Source organism: Galleria mellonella, unplaced genomic scaffold (assembly GCF_026898425.1).
Source record: "Galleria mellonella isolate WM207_F2 unplaced genomic scaffold, CSIRO_AGI_GalMel_v1 utg20539, whole genome shotgun sequence".
In the NCBI taxonomy this organism is placed as follows: Eukaryota; Metazoa; Arthropoda; class Insecta; order Lepidoptera; family Pyralidae; genus Galleria; species Galleria mellonella.
Window position 1 is genome coordinate 11,886 of NW_026442036.1, and position 25,426 is coordinate 37,311.

Sequence of the window (25,426 nt, forward strand, 5' to 3'; positions counted from 1 at the left end):
AACGTTATCTTTTCCATTGAAAAGATGGCTAATGAAACTGCTTGTTGTGACAAAAACCGATGAGTCGACGGAACTTTGTACAAAAGTCGTTAGCTTGGACATCTCTGTACCATTCGAGTTTCTACCATGAAGCAGTTGTGTTTGCATGGCTGTGTTTCGGTTTAAAGGTTGGGATATGGCAGTGAATTTACAGGGTACAGAGGAATAATACCCGAAATCCTCAGAAATGCATGGGACGGTATCATAGGCGAAACAGTATACTCTGTTATGTCCAGGGTACTGCTCATGTCTATAGGCGACGGTTACCACTTTCGATCAGGTGGGCATGCCATTCTAAGTTGCTAAAAAAATTGGCTTTTTGTATGAAATCCCTCAGATGGAGGCAGTTTCGACGTTAGAGGTTATTTATTTAAATCGGTGCCAAAAATTACCCATTATAACTATATTAATCTTATTATAATAATATATATTTATCTATAATACATATATTATTATATTAATATATATGAAATATATATTATTATACTACACATATATTAACCCTTAAAAGCCTGATTTTTTAAATCAAATTACACTTATACTTTTACTGTGTTTACTAATGGGGAAAAATAGTAAAAAAAAAAAATTAAAACGATATTTTTATATATTTATTTTGAAAAAAAAAAAAAACATTTGGTAACATGTAAACAGCCAAATATTAAAATAAAATCGATTATAGGCACCCAATGCGATTTATAACCCCGGTATCAAATTTGAAACTTCAGGTATTTAAGGGTTAATAATTGTCATTTCATAACACCAATATAAGAGACTTGTTTTATTGACAGTTGAAGGATTTTTGGGCATTACAATTAAAACACAATAATGAAAAACAAGTAATAAACTATATTTATTCATAATAGCCTTATTAATAATTCACTGTTATTTACATATCACCCATCTGTTCAGTAGCTCGATCTTTTACAATATAAGCAAACTTTCTAGCTATCTTTTTATATTAACATCAGATCCCTTGTGGGGTTAGGCGGACAAAATGTAGATGGGAAACTAATATTCCAAGTCTACTGATACACCACCAAATCACCGATTTTTTTAAAATGCTCGACAATTCATCTCTACTAACGAAACTATATTCTTAGAACAGATTTACGTGAGGAATGTGGTGAGATAACATTATCACAAATTGTAATTTTTTCTCTTGTTATTATAAGATTCAAAGAAAAAACACATTTAGTACATATAATGTATAACTACAAATGTTAGACATGAGTTGTCAATCTTAAGGAGTAAATTAAACTTCTTTAATATAAACTTCAAAATGAATAACATATCTAGTGCTTCTTCACTGTAGGAATAATACATTCGACTTGTTTTTTTTTTTATGTAAGCATAGTACAAGTAATAATGCTATCTTTTACTATACAAGTAAACACTCCCCGCCCCTCTCTCCCTGCCGCAAATATTTGTCGCAAATATATATTCCACGAGTTACAATATTTTTGTATAAACATACATATTTACGTACTTTGTACATTTTCTGCTATTTGTGGAGATGAAATAAACTTTTTTATTATTAAATATTCGACAAAGCTTAAAGACGTTGCGATTCTGATAATTATTATTTGTATCGGTTTTGTAATTTACACGAGTGGCGATTAAGCAGCTAAACATAAAAACAAAATTTTAGTCAGAGATCAGTCTTAAATTCGCGAGTACTACAAGCTGCATCAGTATAAAACAAATATGGCAGTTATGAATTGTCAAAAATTTATTTTACAGTTAAGCTTTTTGTAACGTAACGACCACTTATTTATTAAACGACTTGCCACTTGATTAAATTACAAAACTGTCTGCACCACATTTATGGTCATAATTTTTACATCTCTGGTTGGTTGGTCAATAATTAGCAACATTAAAAACGTTGGACGTTATTCTTAGTCATGTGATGTTATGCATCATGTTTATAACGTGGTCAGTGCGATTCCGCCGCCTCTTCATCATGGAGCTCTTGCACGAGTTCTGCCAGTTCACCGGCTCCGTAACCGAGCAGCTGCCGAAGATCGCATACGAATTTGTAGACGAACCTGCCCACAGTAATAATAATATTATATTGTGATAAATACTTCCATGTATTAACAAAATCCTTTGCATACATACAATACAAAATAACATTTTTTCTATGCAATTTAGAATAGCAAACAAGCTGTCGGCTCATGAAAAGCTGGCGGCTGATGGAAAGTGGTAACCGTCGTCCATAGACATGAACAGCACCATGGATATAACAGAGTATACTATTTCGCCCATGATACCCTCCATGCGTTACCATTCCTGAGGACAAAGGTGTTACTCCTTGGTACCTTGTAAATTTACTGTCATATCCAAACCGAAACACGACCATGCAACTGTTTCACGGTAGAAAGACGAATGGAACAGTTTTGTACAGAGATGATTCAACATCATCTAGTCCCAAACAAAGCTTGTCTTTTTTTCTTACGCTTGCTACAATGAGAATCTAGCCCTCTGATGATTCAACATCTAGTCCCAAACTAAGCGGAGCTTGTATTATGGACACTAAGTATGAGTCGTCTGTACTTACATAAGAGATATTTAAGAAAAAAAAAATATATTTGCCATCATATATTTTTTTTTAAATAATTATGTCTTAATATGAGCAACAGTGCCAGCATAGAATAGGCCACTCCTTCCTCTCCCATGGATGTAGTAAGAACCAACTAAGGGAACTTATCGGTTGAGGGATGGGCAGCAGCATTCCTCTTAAAACATCTCCAAGGGCAAAATACGGTTGCCAACCCAGCTGTTAAGTGTGGCAACTACTGGCAAAACCCTTCAATAGAGGGAGGCTTATGTTCAGCAAAGGACAATTAATGGCTGACATTGTATGGAAACATTTGGCGTTCCATTGTTTCTGCTTACCTTAATGGAAGACAAGCGTGACCGATATGTATATATGTTATGGTATAGTAAGAGTAACAGATAATATTTTTTACAATTTTTATCTGTTCATTCAAACATTACAGTTGTGTTTTTGAAGGTCTTACTTAAAATGTGGTGTATGTTTTATTTTGATACGTCATCCAGAATTGGATATTTGTTTTCAGCATCCATCGTGCGAAGTTGTGGGCAAAAGCTATATATATTTAAAAATAACTTGTATGGAGTAAATACCTGAGCAAAAGATTAATTATTATAATAACAAGTGATCTTTGTACCTCTTGCCGGCCACCTTGGCGATCATATCCCCATCGTAGTAATACCGCAGAGCGCGCGAGAGCTTTTCGTAGTTCATGGCGGGCTTGTGCTTCCGGGCTCCCCATAGAGCTGCCACTTTTTCCGGTTCTAGCAGTTTGAACTCGCCTTCAGAACCTGTCAAATAGTAAAAACATTATAATTTTTTTTTATGCAACTCAAATGGCAAACTAGGTGGCGTCCCACCTGATTAAAAGCGGTCACTGTCGCCTATAAACCTGAACAGCACCATCGACATTATAGGAGCTCATAGAATACACTGTCACACCCATGATACCTGCTATGAGTTGCCACCCCTAAGTGCTAAGATGTTATATCTTCATAGCCTGTAATTTCACTGTCATATTTCACCCTTTAAACTGAATAAAGCAGTTCCATGCAGTTGGCATGGAAACATGAATTAAACAGATACCCTGCAAACATATACTGACCCAATGAGCAATGCATGTAGTACTTTTTTCATATTTATCAGTATGACAAATACTTTTAAAATATTGTAAAAACTTATGTTCATTTTTAACGATATAGTTTCGACTTTATTCGAAAGTAATCTTCATCATTCTTTGGCACGCACTCGCACCAATGTCATCACAGGGTTTATAAGCAGCGCCTCGTGGCGCGAGATAAGACATTGCGACGTAAGTATGGTACGTACTTTGCCAGAGACATTAAGCGTTATCAGGGGATGGTGAGTGTAACTATGTCTGTTTATTAAACTGTGCGTGTATTCTATCTCTCTGTGTGTATGCGTACGTGTGTAGGTGTATGCGCACCCGTGTGTGTGCGGAGCGTAAATCCGAGTGGAGTGGTCAAAAGGAGACGACATACCGTGCCAACGTATGAGGTTATAGTACTGCGCGCTGGTGAGCAGCTCGAGCAGAAACTGCCACAGTTGCACCTGCCCGTTGTTGCCGTTGCGTGCCGTCACGCTTGGACCCCCATCCTCAGCACCGCGCACGCCCACGCCCGCCTGAATACACACAAATATTTAATAGGCGCATTTAAAGCGCGGATGAGTGGGCCGTGTCTACCTCAGAATTGTCTGGTGTTCACTCCAACATGTGAGCGAATCTTTCAATATAAGCAATAGGGGGAAGAGATTGTTAGTAATGCGGACTATCAGTCCCATTACTAGCAATATGCCCTGTCAGATCGACCTCCACGTGGTCCTCCTTTTCATTCTCACCTAACATCCCTCACTGGTGTCCCACTAGCGTATACCCTTAGCGCGAGCGGAGTTACTTTTCCATTACCATAGATTAAAAAAAATTATAGGCAAAAACATGACACAGTAAAAGAAACATATGCGTCTTTATTAACGAAAAAAGTCCTCCCTGAAAAATAATATTAAGAAATACGTTATTGATGTCCTTAAGTTAGGATACTTTGTGTTAAGAGGAATCAGGCAATGACCATCTGGGGGCACTACTCCAAACACTTTGCTTACTTTCCATTTTCTAAATTGCCATTGTACAATTTTCGAACCAGGGTCCTAATTTACGCAAAGCAACGTACTCATTTTTACGCTTTAGATGTCTTCAGCACAAAATGCATGCTACACACACTCGCCTGTCGCATCTATTTTGTATCGTTCCTAAAGATATTTAATAATTTTTAGACAATTACCGCATACCTCCACAGGTTCATCATTTTCCAAGCTGCAGGCAATGAATGAGTTCTTATATATATAGTATTGGACAAAGGTGAACGAATATTATTGAACAGTTCGTGGCAATTAAATCTTGAACAAATAGGCAATGAAAATTGCGCAGTAAATGCTTTTCTATATAATAATATTACTCTACTTTGATATGTATCGAGTGTTTTTGATTAAAATAATCAAAAACACTCGATACATATCAAATATAAAAGATTTGTTAAAGTATTGCATAGGAATCGAATTTGCAACAAACTTACCAATATACATTTGCGCAGTAACTCAAAATGTGTCCAGAATAAACCCCGGGGTCCGAGCTAAAAACAATTCATTTATTTATATAAATAAACATGAATCGCTAAATGTGCGAAAAACTCGAAAGTAGTTGAACCAATTCTGCAATTTTTTTTTAATATTTAAAGAATACATCCAAGTTGAGATTATAAGCAAAACTGACCCTCAGCGCACCAAATATCAACTGTCATTAGACATCTCTAATAAATACATAACAACCTTTCTCTCATATTGATTGGTTTACAAAGCAATGATTCTATTTTACAAATCAATAGATACATAATAATATTTTAAAATTGACAATCACAATAATGAAATGCTAATTAGGTATTCCTATAATATCTGGCCATAAATCAGGCGGTGGAATCAATATGGGGGAATCCGGTGTCAATTCTGAATCTGAATCCTTCATGAGTTGACTGTCTAACTCAGATGGGCGACATGTCATGTCTGATGGTCTGGCCAAGATTTGGTCAGTACGGCGATGTAACTCTCCATCTTCCGTTTTCACCCTGTAAGTCGTTGGCCCCTCTATCCACAGTGGCTCTGCGCCACTTTTCTCCTGGCCCGTACATGTGTATCAGTACTGGTTGATTCACTGCGACGGGTGGGCCGGTGCTGTGGCCACTTCACGTTGCTGGAAGAGGCATCGAACAGGGTACTGAACTGCCGTTCTATATCTCCGCCCATTGAGTAGTTCCGCTGGCGTTTTGTTAGTGGAACTATTAGGAACTGTCCTTAAATAATTCTTTACACAATTTTTGTTGCCATTGTATATTTGGCTTTCAAGTTTCTTCATTTTATTTTTAAATGTTTGAATGCACGTTCTATCTGCCCATTCGTTTCTGGGTGGTAAGGTGGGGAATACAAATGTTTAATTCCATTCTTTTTTAAGAAATTATTGAATTCTTGCGAGGTAAATGCGCGTCCATTATCTGAAACTAGTAAGTCCTTGTGAAGTAAAAATTTTCCTTAGCACCGTTATCACTGTCCCGCTATTCAATAACGGCTTCAAACCATTGTCCATAAAAACTGGAAACAAAGTCCACATTATAAACAATCCAAGATTGAGGGCCACTAAGACAGCCCTCTATGATCCATGTCTACCCACCAAACATAGCCTCTTGCATGTTTTGACGCTGTAACAACTTCAAAAGCAAACGGTATTATTACTCTGTTACACCACAATAAACAGTCATTATTATGTGAAAGATCTTCTTGACCAATAAGCTTGTAAACTTGAATCTGTATTCTTGCGTGGCCAGCCGTGTAAAACATGGAACATCAACTTTTTGCGCACCATATCCTTTTTAGAAATCCTCGGCTCAACTGCTCTTCTAACAGAAGCAGATCACCAGACACTTCCTTCTTTACACTGGATGTATCCGTAGCGGTCCATCTGCTTAAAGCATCCGCGTTGCCAATTAGTTTCCCAAAGTTTATAGTCATAGCCGAGTTTAAGTGACCAACGTAACATTCTGAAATCTGTTCAGGTATGGCTTTGCGGATTGAATAACCCTACCAGTGGTGTGATCTGTAACTATACAAAATTTACACGCTAAAAATTCGTGAAATTTGGTCAATCCAAATATAATTGCTAGTGCCTCCTTATCAATTTGTATCGTCTCTCATGAGCTTGCAATGTGCGCGGCCAAAACAGATCCGTCTTTCATCACATGGGCAATAATCGCTCTACTCCATATTCTGAAGAATCACAGATGAGAACATTCTTTTTGTAAATCATATCCCACCAATGTGAGATCCGATGACAATAAACGTTTTGCCTCATTACCGTTCTTTCTTCCCCAGCTCCAGGGTCTCTTTGATTCTAATAGTCTATATAATGGCCTAATTATCATATCAGGTAAAAAAGAAATTGTATAGGCAAAAAGGCTCGCAACGTCTCTTTGTTAGTTGGAGCCGGTTTTTCTTGAACTTTACCTTCGTAGGTGCCGGGTGGAGGCCTTCATCAATCATGTTTAACTGAAAAACAATATTCAATCGAAATCCCATTTCTTGCAATTTACTTAGATGTCTAAGTCTGTGATTGTGTTCTTCAATGGTGGATACGTTTGTGTTAAACAGGCGAGGAATGCAAGTTGACATCAGGCGTTGACCATGGCGCCGCATTGACCACCGAACGGTAAACGGTTCATTCTCATTAAACCACTTGGAGTGTTGAGTGTTAACAGCATTGCAGTCGCATCATTTCTATACGCTTGCTTTAAATCTAATTGAATATTCAATTTACAAAATTTGCTGTTGGAAGGGGTACGTGTCTGTATCTATCGCGGTGTTTACTGTCACACGATAATCGCCACACATCCGTATTGTCCCGTCATCTTTTATCACTGGTGTCAATGGTGTTGCCCACTTCGAATATCGAATAGGTGTTAGCACGCCCTCTATTACCATCTTATTCAGTTCTTCAATCACTTTCTGTTTGAGTGGGTATGGTACCGCGCGAGCCTTTAAGAAACGCGGCGTGGCGTCTTTCGTAAGTGTAACGATTTTAGGGCCCTTGTACTCCCCCAATCCTTCTTTAAATAATTCAGGAAATTCCCTTTTATAAAGTATTATATCCTCTTCCGACCAGCACAAACCAGACCTTGAAGTCCTAGTGTTTGGAACCAATTCCTGCCTAACAGATTTGGCTGACATTACAAGTTCACACTGTGCTTCCTTGTTCGCTAATATAACCCGCACATTTGCTACTCCCAACACTTTTATTGGGTCTCTAGTCCATCAATTCAAAGTAGTGGCACTTAACGGTGGAGGTGTGCAGAGCTTTTTATATGACATAATGGTCCGTGATGATGTCTTATATATGTCTATTATGACCTCTGTCGTTATTGGTGGTGATAATTATCAGTAAAAACATAGATCCCCATCAATATTATTGAACAGTCTCGTTAACCTGGTGCAATTAAAACGATGTGAACAAATAGAAACATTTTGCTTTCCAAAATGGACAAAATGACCGCGTACACCGTCGACATTCATTAGATTTTACAATGCCAATGTCCATAGGTTCACAATCGGTGACGTTTAACGGAGTTTGCTTTGATTCGCTAGACGTACTGGCAGGGTACAAATCAGGGAATGTTTGATAGTCCAGACATGTTTGTAGTGCAAAAAGTTAATTCTTTTTCAAAAAAGCGATCATCCCGCACCCCCAGCACTAGTCGGTCTCTCAACTGGCGTTCCAATATAAAATTGCACTTAGCTCCGAGCTGGCTGATACAAGTCCTGTACACTTTCTCCCTGTAACTGTTGTCGTTTGTGAAATTTTCCCGCCTGTAGAATTTCGTTAACTTCTGGTTCGAAAAACCTATCTAGAATCAAAATTTCCACTAAAGGTACTTCTGTAGGTGGAACGATGCAATTAATGCAAAAGTGTCTTTTCCACATTGAGAAAGGAACAGTGATCGGCCCCTATTGAGGTTATCCTCACCGACGCCCGCCGCGTCGAGCGCGCACTAACTGTTCTTATAATCACACCACTTATCAGTCTTTGGGTTGAATTTCCAGGAAACACAATATTTGAAACAGTTGCTGCCATTTTCACAATATATTTACTTCGTCGCCAATAAAGAAACATGAATCGCTAAAGCAAAACTCGATTTAATCACCCTCATTACACCAAATATCAACTGTCATTAGACATCTCTAATAAATACATAACAATATTCATTAATGAAAAGGGAAGTTCTTTTAAAAAAATATTCGGAAATACGTAAAAACTACATTTTTTTTTTTTACTATAAAAAGTATTTGTAAATGGATTGTTACAGTACAATAACTTTTGACAGGGAGAGGGGGGGAGGGATTGTTAGTAATGCGGATTACTACTCCCAATTCTAACAATACCCTAACAGGTCGACCTCCCCATGGTCATCATCATCAGGTGGTTTCATTCTTACGTATCATCCCTCACTGGTGCCCTGCCAGCGTATACCGTTAGCGCAGTCGGGGCTATCATTCCATTATCATCCATTAGAAAAAAAAAAATAGCTTTTGACAGAACGACGTCTGCTGAAACTACATACTTAATTTTTCATTTAACAATATTTTGAAAACTGAATAGCTTTATTTGCATACACAATAATAGTGCATAAACTATGTACATGACAGTAAAAAATATGTCAATATGATTTTGCTAAAGTATTGTAAGCCTATTTTCATTATTGTAACTTGTTGTAGGGTGCTTAGACAGAAGACAGACAAAAAATATTGCAAAACGATAAGAGAACTGAGTTTATTTGTTACCTTACAGCATGTTAACGGCTTAACCGGTTACTATGAAATTTGGTATACACATATTATATGAGATGAAGAAGGATATAGGCTAATCTTTATACCGGTTTGCAAACATACCCCGGTCACATAGGCGAAGTCGCGGGTATAAGATGTATCACTAACAAACTAACAAGTTCACTTTCGTGTTTATATAATAAACACGAAAGTGAACTTGTTAGTTTGTTAGCTCTGTTAACAATGGAGTTTGACAGTCCCATTGCTAGCAATATGCTCTAACCTCCACGAGGTTCTCCCTGGAAACCATCGTGAACAATTCTCGTTGAATTCGTTACGATGGGCTAACTGACCTGTTTCATTCTCATCTATCATCCGTCACTGATGCCCCACCGGTGTATACCGATAGCGCGGGTGGGGTTACTATTTCATTATCATCTATAAAAAAAGCTCTTAGTGTCTTAACAAGTTAAACAATAGTCATTAAACACAGTAGTGTTAAGGATTGAAAAGGACAAACTACTTTTTATCATGATCAATCGACGTATCACGGTAACACAAATATTGGTAAATAAAAAAATAGTGTACCACAAAAAATTCAACTTCAATTGTGATAAAACCAGTTAGTTTAATTTAAACACTAAATAACTGAAGCGATTTTGATAAAATTGCTATCAGATAAATCTATAAATATATCGTTTCAGATATGAAGAGATATGAGAGAACTGACAGAGCTGTGAGGTAACAAACTTAAAAACAAATACAACAGAATTGAGAACCTCCTTCTTTTTGAAGTTGTTGAAAACTAGTAATGTTATACTAGAAATGAGTACACGCACTTGAATTGCGCGTTGGTAAGGGCGCACAGCTCGGGACCCGACAGCTGCCAGTCAGCGAGCCGCACGCCAGCCAGGTTGAACTGCCGCACAGCCCATACCACCCACAGCTTCACGTGTTGCACTGACCTGGAACCATACATATATAAAATAAAATATATAGGCAATATAAAAGAGAAAAATATGTAGCAGCACATATGTTAGAGCGAGATATCTATATCGCTACTACACAGCAAACTCACTTTTATCTATCTAGCTAAAATTGAGTTTGCTTGTTACCTCTTAGCACCTTAATGACCCAACCAATTTTGGAGAAATACACTTATTTAAATAAGATCGCTTTATATCAGTCAAGCAATATACAGTGCCGTTCCAGTTACTGTGTGGTCTCGGCATAGAATAGGCCATCCCTTCCTTTCCCATGACAGTCGTAAGAGGCGACAAAGGCAGGGCGAGGGATGGGCTGCAGCGTCCCTCTTAAAACGTCTCCAAAGCCTAACTGCAGTTGCCAACCTGCTTGCAAAGCATGGCAACTACTGGCAAAACCCCCCTTGGGGGAGACTTATGTTCAGAAGTGGACAGTTAAAAGTAGATACGATGACGTTGAATGTACAATCACACGCATTGTGAGACCTATCCGACCCCCCCCCCCCTTTCTAAAAAATGCTTTAGGTAGAAGCTAGTTCTGATCTTGCTATTATTATAACCATAATCTTTATAAAGATTGGATATTTTTTATTTAGTAATGCTTAAACAACTGAATGGATTGCATGAAACGTGGTACAGCGCCAGGTTAATAATATGTATAAATATTCTATAAATATATACAAGTAGGACACTAGCTTTTCACTATACTGATTCCGACCGGCAAAAGTTAGTAATTAATAAAAAAATCTGTGCATTATGTATAATAATAAAGTACAAGTAATAAGACCAACCATTGCGCTGGGTCGTCGGGCACTTTCACGCGGTGATCGCTCTTGAACTGCGCGTCCACTACCCACTTGACAGTGGCCGCGTGGGGGACATCTGTCCCCGTCTCCGATACCATTCCTGCTATTGCCGCCGCCTCCACTCCCGTTTCGTCCGTATCCTCCACCATCGGCTCCTCCAGCTCGATATCTACAAAAAGTAAAAATCACATTTTTACAAACAATCCTCAACAATCCCTTATGATATATTGCCAATTACGAATAAATGAATAAGTCACATAATCATACCAATTTTCTGGTTCTCAAATCAGGATACTTTGTTAAGAGAAACTAGCTAACAAATAGTAGGTCAATAGGGCGGGGCACACAGAGTTAAGCCAATTTAGATAAGGATCATTATATAAGTCGTTAATGGTTCAGTGCTGGAAATAGGCTTCCTCATTAAGGGGTTTATCAGCAGTTGCCACGCTTGGTAAGCGGATTGGGACGACAGTTAGACTTTGCTGATGTTTTAAGAGGGACACTGTTGCTCATCCCTGGGCCATTAAATTCCCTTAGTCGCCTCTTACGACACCCATGGGAAAGGAAGTGGGTGGCCCATTCTATGAAGGGACCACATGGCAATTTAAAAAGTACTTTCCTTAATTGGCCTGACCAAGATTAAACCTTTTATGTAAAGTATCGTGCCTATCGCTGTATCACTGAGGTAGTCGAAACATATTTTACATAAAAACTGAATCGTGACAAGTCATGAATTGACGACATAATATTATTTTATTACACATACAGAGACACACGCACACGCACACATAGTTTGTGTTTTGTAATTAACTTTGCCTAAGTTATATATAAATAATAATTATTAGAAATAAGTTTTAATGTTAAGTTTATTCTTGCACTTTATATCTCATTATTGTTATCTGTGAACACTAATTAATTGCCTTGTATTTGTGTAGTCCATGGAGATGGGGCACTGGTGACTTGTAACACAGGTTTTTCAAAATCTACCGCAAGCACCAGTCTCTCTCAAAATTGGTCTTCATGTCAAATTGTACATCAAGTTGTCTCTTTATACTACCTTTTGTGAAGAGAAAATAAACCATTCATTCATTATACACTTACGAGTATAAAACAAATTATGAATCTTGATGTACCATGAACAAGAACAAAGTCACTACAAATTGAATAACTAATTTAGTTTATCCCCATTTATCTCGTAACAGATCTAGCAAAAATAGACCATAACAATAGACTCACATTGATCGTCAAGTTCGTTGGGAATTTGCACCAGCTCTTCATCTGGCTTCAGCACGTCCAGAATATTGATTTTGCGGTCAGCGGGGCGCACCTGAACATTTACTTGAACTACACCTTCGCCGCGGATGCATTGCTCCACCAATGTCTTGTGATTCTCCAACTGTTCATTCGTAACGTCAACGTAAAATCTTACTAATTATAACCAAACCATATCTTTATATATAATTTATTATTATTTCATCCCTTAACTGTCCACTGCTGAACATAAGCCTTCCCCAAAAGGGGAGTTTCGCCAGTAGTTGCCACGCTTGACAGGCGGGTTGGTAACCGTAATTAGGCTTTTAGAGATGTTGTAAGAGAGTCGCTGCCGCCCATCCTTAGTCGGCTCTTACAACACCTATGGAAAAGGAAGGGGTGACCCATTCTATGCCGGGGCACACACGGCGATATATATATTTAAGAAAATTAATAAGGGAACTCTTAATAAGATTTCAAAACTATTATTTTTAAAAATTTTGTCTATGTGTCTTTATGTTTGTTCTGACATCACGAAAAAACTACTGCACCAATTAAATGCGATTTTCAGTAATATTCCTGAAGATTTAACTTAAAATCTGGATTATGTTTTATCTTGCATTGCACTGCATCTAGAAATGGTTTATTCATTGGTTTTCCTACCTCTGAAATCTATGTGTACGAACTAGTGAGTGAAAGCTAGTAAAATAAGAATAAATAACTCGGTAATAGTGAAACTCCCATTAATTCAGATGGTTCACGACACTCACATGAGACAAGTACTTAATAAAAATTATGCATACTTTATACTAGACATCTAGTGGCAATATCCTGGTGAATCAGTACATAAAGTATCATATGTGATTTAGGATATAATCTACCAATGTACCAAATTTCATTAAAATCCCTTTAGTAGTTATTGCATGAAAGTGGAACAAAGATCCATCCATCCATCACCAATAATAACATTCTAGAAATTATCACCATTTTAGCATCCTGCAGCCAGAAGGTGTAGTCAGAGAGGTCAGTACCGAGTCGCCTCTCCAACATTGCGCGCAGCTTCGACAAACGCGTGCGAATGTCCATCAGTTGCACCACCATCTCTTCTGTTTGGAGGGAAATAAATTTAATTGCTTTTAATAACACAAACAACCACTTTTAATAACACAAACAAACACTTTTAATAACACAACAATTTATTTTATTTATTTATTCTTTATTGCACAATAAAATTTTGTACAAATGGCGAGCTTAATGCCATATGGCATTCTCTACCATTGGGTAAAAACAGAAAGCGTATGAAGGGCAGATGTGGTGAAAAATATATATATACATAAATTAAAACAACGATAAGCATTATGAGATATAATAACTATTGAGTAACCTGTAACTAGAGCTGGTTTTGTTGACTCAACAAATAATTAAAAAGTCCTCCTTTATAAATATCTTTACTTGATGCTCTGCGTAGATCTACAGGGGTTTTATTCCAAAGGCTGATAGCGGTGACAGTAAAAGAATTGGACATAAATCCGGATTATAATATATTATCCGGATAATTTTTAGTACAGACTGTTAGTTTTTTTAGTACAGATTATGTCATACTAATCCTGATCTGATATGATTCAATTTATACTAATTAAATTCATTATAGGAAACTTCAAGTATTTGAAATTCACGATTAAGACTTAACCCTTGGCGCTCCGCATGTTTTTGTTCCTCAGCCTACCAGCAACTCCGGCACATTTTCGCAGCGAAACGAGCGAAAAGAAGGATTCTTATTTTAAGTGAGAAAAATTACACGTGCTTGTAAATGTATGAGGTTTTATTTATTATATACATTTGCAGTCTCTTCTTGTCAATAAGAGATAAATTTTAAATTTTATAATTCACCATGGTGTGATACCTTTCGAAACAATCTCCCACGTGCATTCTCGGTTTACTTTGGCAAGTGTCAACTAATTCTTCCTGCGATTCTTCGCTTTCACTTTCAATAACTATCATTCGTCATCTCTTTGGTAGTATAATTTCGGAATCAATACTTGAAGTGTCAGAATTATAATCAATATTGTCTTCCACAATATCTTCTAACATCGGAAAAACCAACACATCTTCAATATCACTCAAATCTATATTCTCATCACAATAATTATTTTTCTCCATACTGCTAACAGCAAAATGGGTAAAAAAATTATTCAATCCTAACAGTAAAAAGACTGAGAACGTTTTAACAACAGATAACAATTGCCATCGCCAACAATTTCGTAACATCTTATGTATATTCATTATAAAAACATTGGGCTCCGCAACGGAGCCTGCGCAGTTAAGGAACAAATGACTGACAGCTCCGTAGCGGAGACAACAGAGCGCAAAGAGTTAACATGATGTCATTACCAGTAAATAGTACCTAATAAATATATAATACTTGTTTTGTTTGCTGAGATTGCGATATGGATAGCACTATGTCGTGGTCACAGCAGGACCAAATATGTGAATTTAAAATATGTGTAACAAAGTTAAACTTTAAAATAATAACAACTCTTAAAGTTTCAGCTAAACTTCCAATGTGTCATTTCTTTTAACCTTTTTGCAAGGCAAAAACTATGACTTGTACTAAATACAAATAATGGGAAACTTTTATCAGTTAAAGAGTGTCTCTATGTACTATATACTCACCACTTGAATCATTGCTTTGCATGGTGTCATCTTCATCTGGTGTATCCGAAAATACTGTCAATGGAGTCTGTAGAATTTCAGTGCCCGATTGTATTAAACCTGAAACATTATTTAGTTTTCAAAAGTTTTCAATTTGGTTATTTTTTTATTTTTGTTACTTCATAACTCCATCAATTGTAAACTGATTTGGAAAATTCTTATTTTTATCTGTAAGGATATATTTACAGATTGGTCACATAGAAATTTTATCAAAATCATTTCAGTACTTTAGTTTTTAAATAATAATAACTGGTTTTGTCACAATTGAAGTCAGGTTTTTTGGAACACATTCTAAAGTGGGGGAGGGGGGTGTCATAAATTATAATTAGAAAGGATTGTTTAGTATGCATCATATGTTTCTTAAACAATCTCTGTATTGTCACTTTTGACATTTGTTTATGATATGGATCATCTCACACTTTGCTTTTGTTTTCAGTCATTCTTTGAAAATATTCACATTACGTACTCATCTTCAAATATTAAATTGAAATCCACATGGGGAAACCCAAGAAAATATGTAACAGGGGGATCAGAGTTAACCAATAACATTTATTGCCCTTGTTCTGGGCGATAATGGAGTACTAACCTCGCCTATGCTATTGATATATATGTTAGAGGGGTATTAGTGAAAGATGATAGGTGAGGATGAAAGCAGGTTAATCAGCTTGTAGTGACAAATTTAACAACAATAAAGCACAATGTTTTCCAGGCAGATCAGCGTGAAAGTTGATCTAGTAGGATGTATTGCTAGCAATAGTGTTGCTAATCCTCAATACTCTCTGTTCTCCCCTTGGTCTAAGAATTTATTTTTGTAATAAGTGCAGGCAAAATGGTAATGCTGTCTGCACTATAGTTATAAGCTAGTGGAGTGCCAGTGAGAGATTATAGGTGAAAACATATCAATTGGTCCAAAGTGACAAATTAAAGAATAGTCAATGACAATGCTTTCCAGAGAGAGTTGCATAGAAGTCAACTTGATATGTTGCTATCTATGGGAATGTAAGGCCACATTACTAAAAATACCTTACCCCTCAATCTAAGATGTTTCTGTACTCTATAATTAGAGAGCCACAATGCTTCAAGCCGAAAGACAACCATGCATGCATAACTAAACATAAAAGCAAAACAGGTACTCATACATAGTCAGTTTGTGGCATACAGTTTACAGGTAGTGAAATGGTAATTGTTGCTTAAGAACATGTACACCAGAAATCATAGAACATATGGTACTATATGTTCCACGATGTCTGGTGTACTAATAAAATCAACATATTCTTATTGTGACCACTCCTGAAAAATTCTTGGATCCCACCTATTGTGTCTTTTTCAAATTGAAAACAACGCGCGCAGTGCTATCCACTGACTCCAAACTTCACCAATGACATACTCCAAGGAGTTTTAAACAGTTATACAATAGTAGCCAGTTACAAAATAAAACTGATTGATTTGGTAGCAGTAATTGAAGTATAAATAACTATTGAAATATATAAGTAATAACGCAGAAATCACATATGATGTTACCGGAAAGTTGGCGAGTATACATACAAGGATGGACATTGGAACCTTGGAATCTTGGGTATCATTGGCGATACAGTGCAATTAACCTACCTAAATCACTCTCGGTGACGTATTGTGGTATCATAGCTAGAGGATCCGATGACTCTTCGCCGGGAGCCTCGTCGAATCCATTCTCTGAATTTTCCATTTTTACAGAGCGTACATTTAATATATCACCGAACACTTCCATTGTTTGAAGAACTCTAAATAAGAAAACACCACTATATACACAACTAAAACTGAAACTTAGTAACAAAAGTAAAATAATTATTATTTTAAAGTCTAGTTGATGTTTTTGAAAATTAACTATAGGAAAAGGAAATCGGTATTTCTATTCACTTCCGCGTGCGATGAACAAAAAATAGACAATGCAAAACCATAGAGTAATCGACAAACCAGAAGCAAAGCAATAGACTATATACTTAAGAACTGTAAAATAGAAAATGTTATACGTCCATATAACCCTACCAAATTCAAATATAACCTGCTTACATACTTTCTACATAAACTGTGTCGAATTAATAATCTAATAATGTAAATTAACAAATATTTTCAGACTTACTATAAACTAGCCTACTATGAATTGAGAAAAATAGCAATTGATGGTCTCTTTCGTCTTCTTTTTACTAATTATGTTTATATAAGAAGAAAGGAGGCAACCATATAATTTAATGTTTTTATTTTATCTTTCCTTCTATGTAATTTCTTGTTCTTAGACTATATACCACAGTTAAGTCATTATATACACCAAAGGTATTATCTTCACAGACTACTTAGAGAACTACGTTCTTATTCGTACGACTATCTTGTATATACTTAATCTATGTTTATAGTATGCTATAGACGATATTAATGAACAAAAATAATAAATAAGTACTTCGTGCACTATCAACTATTAACATATTATTTACTTTCACTTTATAAAAATTGTAAATGTACCTCCCTGTAGGGTCTTACAAGCTTAAATAAAAATTTAAGTCAAATAGTTATAATCGGATTGATTGTTAAAAAATAAAAAAATAGTAGTATGACGTGGAGTTTATGTAGTAGGATTGCTTCCTAATTGTTAGTTTAAAAATTATATATATATGTACAAACCCATTCAAAATGGAAATTTAGTTCTTAATTCGCTCTGCAGAGGCAGCACCATCGTTCGTTTCCATATGAAATGTTCCTAATTTTAATAAATTCATTAGCTCACCGTTTGCCATTACAAGGGTTTTAATTATGTTTTTGGACAATAGTTCCGCTGTAGTATCACAAATAGAAGGCTTTGTCTATTTAATTAAGACGATTTTAATATGATTGTAGTTATATAAAAGGATAAGCTTAAAGTTGATAAGCATAAATGCATCTGATTAAACATTACAATTAGAACGTACCATTTACCTACTTATTTGTAAAACCCAAAAAGTGTATATTCGTTTGTTTGTTATTTTTTGGCTTGGGTAGATGATTGTATTTTGAATGAAAGAAATTAACAGGATATTACTTTTTAATGAATGAAATTAGAATAGCTATCTTGCCTACGTTATTATATTATTGTTATAGTATTGCTGGTAGGGCACCGGTGAGATAAAAGCAGGTCAATTGGCCTATCGTGATGAGAATGATTCTCGAAAGTTTCTAGGGGTTTGAAAATTCTGCCTGTGCTAACGGTATACGCTGGCAGAGTACCAGTGAGGTACGATAGGTGAATATGAAAAGGCAGATCAGTTAGTTCATCGTGATGAATTCACATGGAATGGAACACGATGGTTTTCAGGGGGAACCATGCGTAGGTAAACTTGACAGGGTAATGGGGTAATAATTGCTAGTAATGGGGTTACTAATCCTCATTATAACAATCTCTTCTCCCTCCTAGTCTCCAGGGGTAGTCTCTTTCCCCCCATTTGACACGGTTACACTATAGTTTTCTGCAAATTAAAAATGACACATTGCGTTTGACTTAATTTTAAAATAATCGAAAACCTTCTTGGGTACATAATTTTATTTTTTAAATCATAATTTTAATGTATTTAATTGTCACGCACTCTTATTGTAGGCTCTATGACACCGACTATTTCTGAATACGGGCTTTCGGACGTCGTACGAACGGGCTCATTTGGTTGAGTACTGATTCCATTATTGGCTGGTAATATGTTGAACTGTAAGTCGGCGTAGTGAGTATGGCTAGCGTCGTGGCATGGCTAAAACATATAACAAGGCAATACAGGCTCTAATCGGTCAAATAAATTCCCATAGAGGCAAAATTAGTTCGTAACGAGTTACCGTAATTGTTGGGGTACGCGCCGCGGTATTAGACAGCCCAAAAAATCCCCGAAATGAAACACAACATACGAGAATGAGTATAATGTAAAAAAATTTATTACAGTACTAAATATTTCAAATCTACAATGCTATAACCTGGTTTTCAGGGAATTAAATTATAGCGTGTTTTAGAACAGAGCGCCATCTAGTATGAACGTTAGAATTAAATCAGAATAATTGTATCTCCACACAAATCATTAAGTAAATCTAAATAAACCATTTGTAAAGTACAAATACAACATATATATAAAAGGGTATAAACTATCAATTTATAAATAGTGGCGCTCTCAACATTCCGCCCACCAAGGACGTATCGTCCTTCCAATAACCGCCCACCGTGAAGAACCGTATGAATTATAATTAAACACTATTAAAATGCTAGCGAAACAATAATTGTTAATTACAAAATTAGCTGTCAATTGGAAGTCGACAGATCTTGGTGAGTGGACGTTTGATTACAGAATTTTTACATCTTAAACTAACTACACGAATCAAGCCATCATCTCCGGGATGTACGTTAATTATTCTGGCGAGGGACCACTTCCCGGGAGGCAAATTTTCTTCCTTCACGATAACAAGATCGCCAATTTTAACATCATTGTCGTGCCTCTTTGTCCATTTCGGCCTCTGTTGAAGTCTGCTTAAATATTCGCGAGCCCATCGATCCCAAAAATGTTGCACCATCCTCTGTACTAATTGCCAACGGCTCAACCTATTTATATTATCATTTAAATAAGATCTTTCCGGTACTACAATTGGCGGCTCCCCGATCAAAAAATGGCCGGGTGTTAGAGGTTGTAAATCATTAATCTCATCACTAATCTGCGATATGGGACGAGAGTTTAAGCAGGCTTCAATTTGACTGGTAACCGTAGCCATCTCTTCATACGTCAGTGTGGAATTGCCAATAATTCTTTTTAAATGGAATTTAATAGAACGCACTCCAGATTCCCATAAACCCCCGAAATGGGGTGCAGCTGGTGGGATGTTATGCCATTCAGTGCCGTCTCTGGCAAGCATATCCAAAATTTCTCCATTTAAAGTGTCTAATTGTTCTTTTAATAATGCTCGCAATTCTTTGTTACCCGCAATAAAATTAGTGGCATTATCGCTCCACATATGGCGACAGTGTCCTCGCCGAGCGGTAAATCGTTTAAAGGCCGCAATAAAATCAGCACTCTCTAAACTACTTACAATTTCAATATGAATAGCCTTTGTAGACATACATATAAATATACATAAATATCCTTTAGAAGTTTTGCATCCACGTCCTTTTGATATACGTAGATCAATAGGACCAGCAAAATCTACGCCGCTATGTAAAAAAGCTCTTGTGGGTGTAACCCTCTGTTCGGGTAAATCGGCCATTAATTGATTATTAACTGTTGCACGATATCTCGTACAGATAATACATCGGTGTACTTCTTGTTTGATCATTCTCTTAACACCAAGAATCCAATACCTTTGCCGCAAATAACTTAACATGAGGGTTGGACCACCGTGCAAGGTCTTTTTATGTGCATCTGCTACAATCAGTTTGGATACAGGATGACAATCAGGTAGAATTATTTGATGTTTAGCTTCTTCGGGAATATTAGCATGACGTAAACGACCTCCTACTCTTAACATTCCGTTTTCATCTAAAAACGGTGTAAGAGAACGTAGTTTGCTGCATTTCTTTACAGCTTTGTTTTCCTTTAAATAATCTATATCTATGGAGAACTCTTCATACTGACATATAAGGATGCAAGTCATCAAAGCGTTATTTAATTCTTCAACTGTAAGATAACTAGGAAACTTGTTCGTCTTTATATGTCTGAATCGTTTACAGATTGCAATGACCCTCTGGAGTCTAGTCAGTGTAGAAAACCGTGTAAATATTTGTGAAAAATTGTCATCAATCTGAGTTTTTAAAACTTTTACTACCTTCTGTTCTACTTCAGCTTCTTTTAAGTCTGGCTCTGTCATCTTATGCTCTATAATTCCTTTTGTTAGCCATTCTGGCCCTCTCCACCATAAGTTTTGTTCCTTTAATTTAGATGCAGTAACCCCTCTAGACGCCAAATCGGCGGGATTCTCTTTAGATGCCACATGATACCAATGGTGACTAGGCAAAGAAGTTATTATCTCAGAAGTCCTATTTGCAACAAATGTCTTCCATTTGCTTGGATGACTCTGTAGCCATGACAATACAACACTCGAGTCCGTGTATGCATAGATATATTCCTTTGCAATGTTCAGTTGTTCTGCAATCTCAATGAGTAGTCGAGTCAGTAAGACTGCTCCACACAACTCCAAGCGTGGCAGGGATACCGTTTTTACCGGAGCCACCTTAGTTCGAGCTGAAATTAGATGAATGTGAATTTTACCATCAGAATCTGTAACTCTTGCATATACTACAGCCCCGTATGCTACAGTAGAAGCATCTGAGAATCCAAAGAGTTCCAGTTTGGTATTTGTGCTAGTGGTGTGCAACCATCTCTCTACAGTAATATTAGATAGAGAAGGTAATTCTTCCTTAAACTTGAGCCAATCATGTAATATTTCACTCGGCACATCCTGATCCCAAGCTATGCCTGTGAGCCATAATTTTTGAAGAAATATCTTGCCAATAATGATGACGGGTGCAAGCCATCCCATTGGGTCGAACAATTTAGCTACATCTCGTGCGATAGATCTCTTTGTTACAGGAGATGTCACATCCGGAATATCTACCAAGTACTGGAATTCATCTTTGATTCTGTCCCATACAATACCTAGTGTCTTGATAGTACCTTCCAACTGAAACTCTATCTCTGTGACTTCATTATTGGTACTTTTCATGTAACTCAAAAGATCTGCATCATTAGTGTTCCATTTTTGTAAATGAAACTTGCCAACAGCAAGCAATCCATTCATCTCATCATATATCCTTTGAGCTTGTTCCAGTGTGTCTGCACCCGTCAATAGGTCGTCCATATAAAAATCTGTTTTGGTAATTTTGGATGCCAATGGATACTTAATTGCTTCATCATTCGCAAGCTGCTAAAGTGTTTTTGTCGCTAAATAAGGAGCGCTAGCAGTTCCAAAAGTGACTCTATTCATTCTAAAGTCTTTAATTTCTTCTGCAGGATTATTTCGCCAGAGGAGACGTTGATAATCGGAGCTTGTGTGATCAACCTTGATTTGTAAATACATTTTAGTAATATCGGCTACTAAACATATTTTGTGTCTACGCCATCGCAGGATGATGTGGCGTAAGTCTGGTTGAAGACGAGGACCAACCATCAAACTATCGTTGAGCGATGCTCCGTTTTTGTATTTACACGAAGCATCCATCACGACTCTTACTGTCGTCTTTTTAGGGTTGACAACGGCATGATGAGGGATATAAACTGCCGTCGGTTTTTGTCGCTCATGCTCATCAACAATCTCTTCCATGAAATCTAAATTTAAATAATCTTTCAAAACATTACTATATTGTAACATGAAATCAGGATTCTTTACAAATCTTTTCTCTAACTGTAATAGTCGTTCTTTTGCAACATCTCTGGACGATCCATATTGACAAGGTGGGTCTATTTCTCGAAATGGTAAACTAACTATGTATCTACCATCTTTGTCTCTGGTACAAGTCTTTTCGTATATTTGCTCACATCGACTCTCTTCTTCAGTCAGAACATTTTCACGAAAAGAGTCAGATTCTATCTCCCAAAATCTTTGTAAAATATTATCCTCAATTGTAAGATGCATACTAGTTGTAACTTTGTAGCTTTGTATAGTCTCCTTATTGTGCAACCGGCCTAACAAAATCCACCCGAGGTATGTATTTTGCGCTATGATTGTACCACGGGGGCCTTTACTTAATCCTTCTTTCAGGATCTCGCTGTAAACTTCTGCACTCAACAAGATATCAATCTTCCCAGGTGTGTCAAAATGAGGATCTGCTAAATCCAGATTGTGCAGATGTGGCCAGTTCTGTTTGTATATTCGTTGAGCAGGCTGTGATCGAGTAATAGATTTTAGAACAAATGCTTGTACTGATATATTAAAACTCTGATCATATCTCGATTGTGCTATGAATGTAACCATGCTATTGGATGTGAGACTTGCTTTGCCATCTTCGCCCAGTCCATTAATTGTGCATCTGACTGTAGTTTTCTTTAATCCGAGGAACTGTGCAGCGGACTCCGTTATAAATGAACCTTCGGATCCCGGGTCTATCAGAGCACGCAAATAGTATGTAGTCCCATTTGATGATTGAATTTTAACCAGTGCTGTGGCCAACAGCACGTTCTTGGTCATTTCCTGGTCCGCGTGATGGGTCGCTACATTGTGATTGACTGGTGTTGCAGCTACTTCAGGTTGTCTACTTTCTCGTATGTGTGAACTTTCTCCTGCATCTGAAGAAAGATGATCTAAAGTGTTGCCTTCGGGGTGAATCAATGAATGATGTTTCTTACCACATCTTCTACACGTAGTTTTTTGTTTACATTTGTCAACGGTATGGAAAGGAATCAAGCAGTTATAGCATAATCTATTCTGTTCGACAAAACGTTTGCGATCAGTATAGGTAAGATGAGCAAATTCTTTGCATTGATATATAAAATGATTTCCTTGACAAAATTTGCAAGTGGTTTTGAATGTGGTGTGAAAAGTGTTCTGTCGTGTATTGACCTTAGAGGTAGTCTTTGACGATTCTAACATCTCAAGAGTACGGAAACGAGACTCAAGATAACCACACAGTTGTTTGAATGTTGGCAGGCTAGTCCCGTCGTCCTCTCGATTGATTTGTTGTTCCCATAATCGGATGGATTCTGCATCTAATTTTGAAACAGTAATATGGACTATAATTGCGTCCCAACTCAATGTGTACACTCCAATATTGTTTAAAGCATTTAGGCATTCATTTGTAGTGTCAAGCAGATTTTTGATAGATCCTGCTGATTCGGTGGATAGTGATCTTTGTGCCAATAATCTCTTTAGTATAGATGTAACAATGAATCGTTTGTTGTTGTATCGCTTTTGTAATGTAGCCCAAGCATCATCATAGTTAGCATCACTTATAGGTATGTGTTTTAACAAGGATGCTGCCTCTCCGCTCAGACTCGACTTGAGATAGTGCAATTTTTGCACATTCATAAGTGCTGAATTTCGGTGGATGAGCGATACATATAAATCGTGAAATGGTATCCACTCAGAATACCTTCCTGAAAATACTGGAATATTGATATGGGGCAGTTTGAATTCTGGAGCCATAGCTGTAGGTGATTTCAACGGTGAAGATGTGCTCTGACTAGCATCTAAGGTTGGGTTGGGAGCACAGAATGTTTTTAATATATCTTTCATTTCACACTTCGCAGTAGTATAAATGTCTTCGGTTAAATCATAAATTTCATTTTTTACATAGTCCGATTCCTGTATATTAATGTCAGTGGTCATCATTAATGTTCTATGATTTTGAGTAAATGTATTCCATAGATCTTCTAATATTTCTAATTTTACTTGAGCGTATGTTTCTGTTAATCTAGTTTTAGGTGTCTTCTTAAAGTTTTTCAACGTCTTGTCTATCTGTTTATGTAATTCTATTTGTGTTCTCATTAAATTTGCCATGTTGAATTAACACAATATTTTTAAAGCTCAAATAATGTATCTATTTATTTGTATAAATCCACAAGAAACCACAAATATCTCATCAACAGAATAGTTTTATAGTTTAAATAATGTATTTATTTATTTATATAAATCCACAAGAAACCACAAGTATATCATTAACAGAATATTTTTAAAGTATTTGAAATGCAATGCAAAATATTCTAAGTTCCAAATATCAGTAAAATAAACTAAGTTAATGGAATGTCCACTGAAAATATTTAAAAGTCCCAAATGCAGTAAAATTTTAAAATTGTTAGGAGTATTGAAAACTTTTCATAGTCTTTAATAGTAGTGATACAAAAAATTCTAAGTCTTTAGGTATAATAAAATGTTCACTGTTAAATGCTAAGTTCCAGAATAATTTAAATTTAAAGTTTTCATCACTATTTTAATTTTAGAGTTAATTCATTAATTTCACTGTTTCACTTTTAAGTCTTTTGTACTCACTGTTCATAGGGTCCTTTGTCACTTTACCACTCTTTTTCACACTTGTAGCACTTTTTTCACACTGTCTTAACACTACGACGCGATATACTAGGTGAACGCGGTTTTTTTTTTTTTTTTTTTTTTTTTTTTAATTCGGCTATCGATGGACCAATGTTGGGGTACGCGCCGCGGTATTAGACAGCCCAAAAAATCCCCGAAATGAAACACAACATACGAGAATGAGTATAATGTAAAAAAATTTATTACAGTACTAA

The 25,426-nt window shown here is 36.5% G+C and overlaps 3 protein-coding genes across 3 annotated transcripts; all 3 read right to left on the bottom strand.

The window, feature by feature from the left end:
- Positions 1–865: 865 nt before the first annotated feature.
- On the bottom strand, positions 866–17,154 carry LOC113514378 (DNA-binding protein Ets97D-like). Its single transcript, XM_052894290.1, has 14 exons — positions 16,833–17,154; positions 15,186–15,284; positions 13,497–13,618; positions 12,498–12,657; positions 11,247–11,430; positions 10,293–10,437; positions 8,392–8,553; positions 7,631–7,855; positions 6,561–6,736; positions 5,185–5,241; positions 4,901–4,925; positions 4,096–4,237; positions 3,231–3,384; positions 866–2,084 (listed from the first exon to the last, which is right to left on the bottom strand). Exons 1-14 carry the CDS (start codon positions 16,969–16,971, stop codon positions 1,973–1,975), a joined length of 1,902 nt encoding a protein of 633 aa, XP_052750250.1. The 5' UTR covers positions 16,972–17,154; the 3' UTR covers positions 866–1,972.
- A 1,645-nt stretch (positions 17,155–18,799) lies between these two features.
- LOC113514398 (uncharacterized) lies at positions 18,800–22,049 on the bottom strand. Its single transcript, XM_052894291.1, has 2 exons — positions 19,575–22,049; positions 18,800–18,970 (listed from the first exon to the last, which is right to left on the bottom strand). Exons 1-2 carry the CDS (start codon positions 22,047–22,049, stop codon positions 18,800–18,802), a joined length of 2,646 nt encoding a protein of 881 aa, XP_052750251.1.
- A 66-nt stretch (positions 22,050–22,115) lies between these two features.
- Positions 22,116–24,683, bottom strand: LOC113514028 (uncharacterized). The gene has a single exon (XM_026898012.3). It carries the CDS (start codon positions 24,681–24,683, stop codon positions 22,116–22,118), a length of 2,568 nt encoding a protein of 855 aa, XP_026753813.2.
- Positions 24,684–25,426: the final 743 nt, after the last annotated feature.

What these genes read in the sequence shown, in the direction of transcription:
- LOC113514028 (XM_026898012.3), bottom strand. Translation starts at nt 24,683, where the DNA reads ATGGCAAATTTAATGAGAACACAAATAGAATTACATAAACAGATAGAC.
- LOC113514378 (XM_052894290.1), bottom strand. Translation starts at nt 16,971, where the DNA reads ATGGAAGTGTTCGGTGATATATTAAATGTACGCTCTGTAAAAATGGAA. An exon ending in GTGTCTGGTGATCTGCTTCT is followed by an intron (nt 5,242 to 6,560) that starts GTTAGAAGAGCA and finishes AATTGTTTTTAG; the next exon opens with CTCGGACCCCGGGGTTTATT. An exon ending in TACTGCGCAAATGTATATTG is followed by an intron (nt 4,926 to 5,184) that starts GTAAGTTTGTTG and finishes CATTGCCTGCAG; the next exon opens with CTTGGAAAATGATGAACCTG.
- LOC113514398 (XM_052894291.1), bottom strand. Translation starts at nt 22,049, where the DNA reads ATGGACGACCTATTGACGGGTGCAGACACACTGGAACAAGCTCAAAGG. An exon ending in ATGATGGCTTGATTCGTGTA is followed by an intron (nt 18,971 to 19,574) that starts GTTAGTTTAAGA and finishes TATATGTTTTAG; the next exon opens with CCATGCCACGACGCTAGCCA.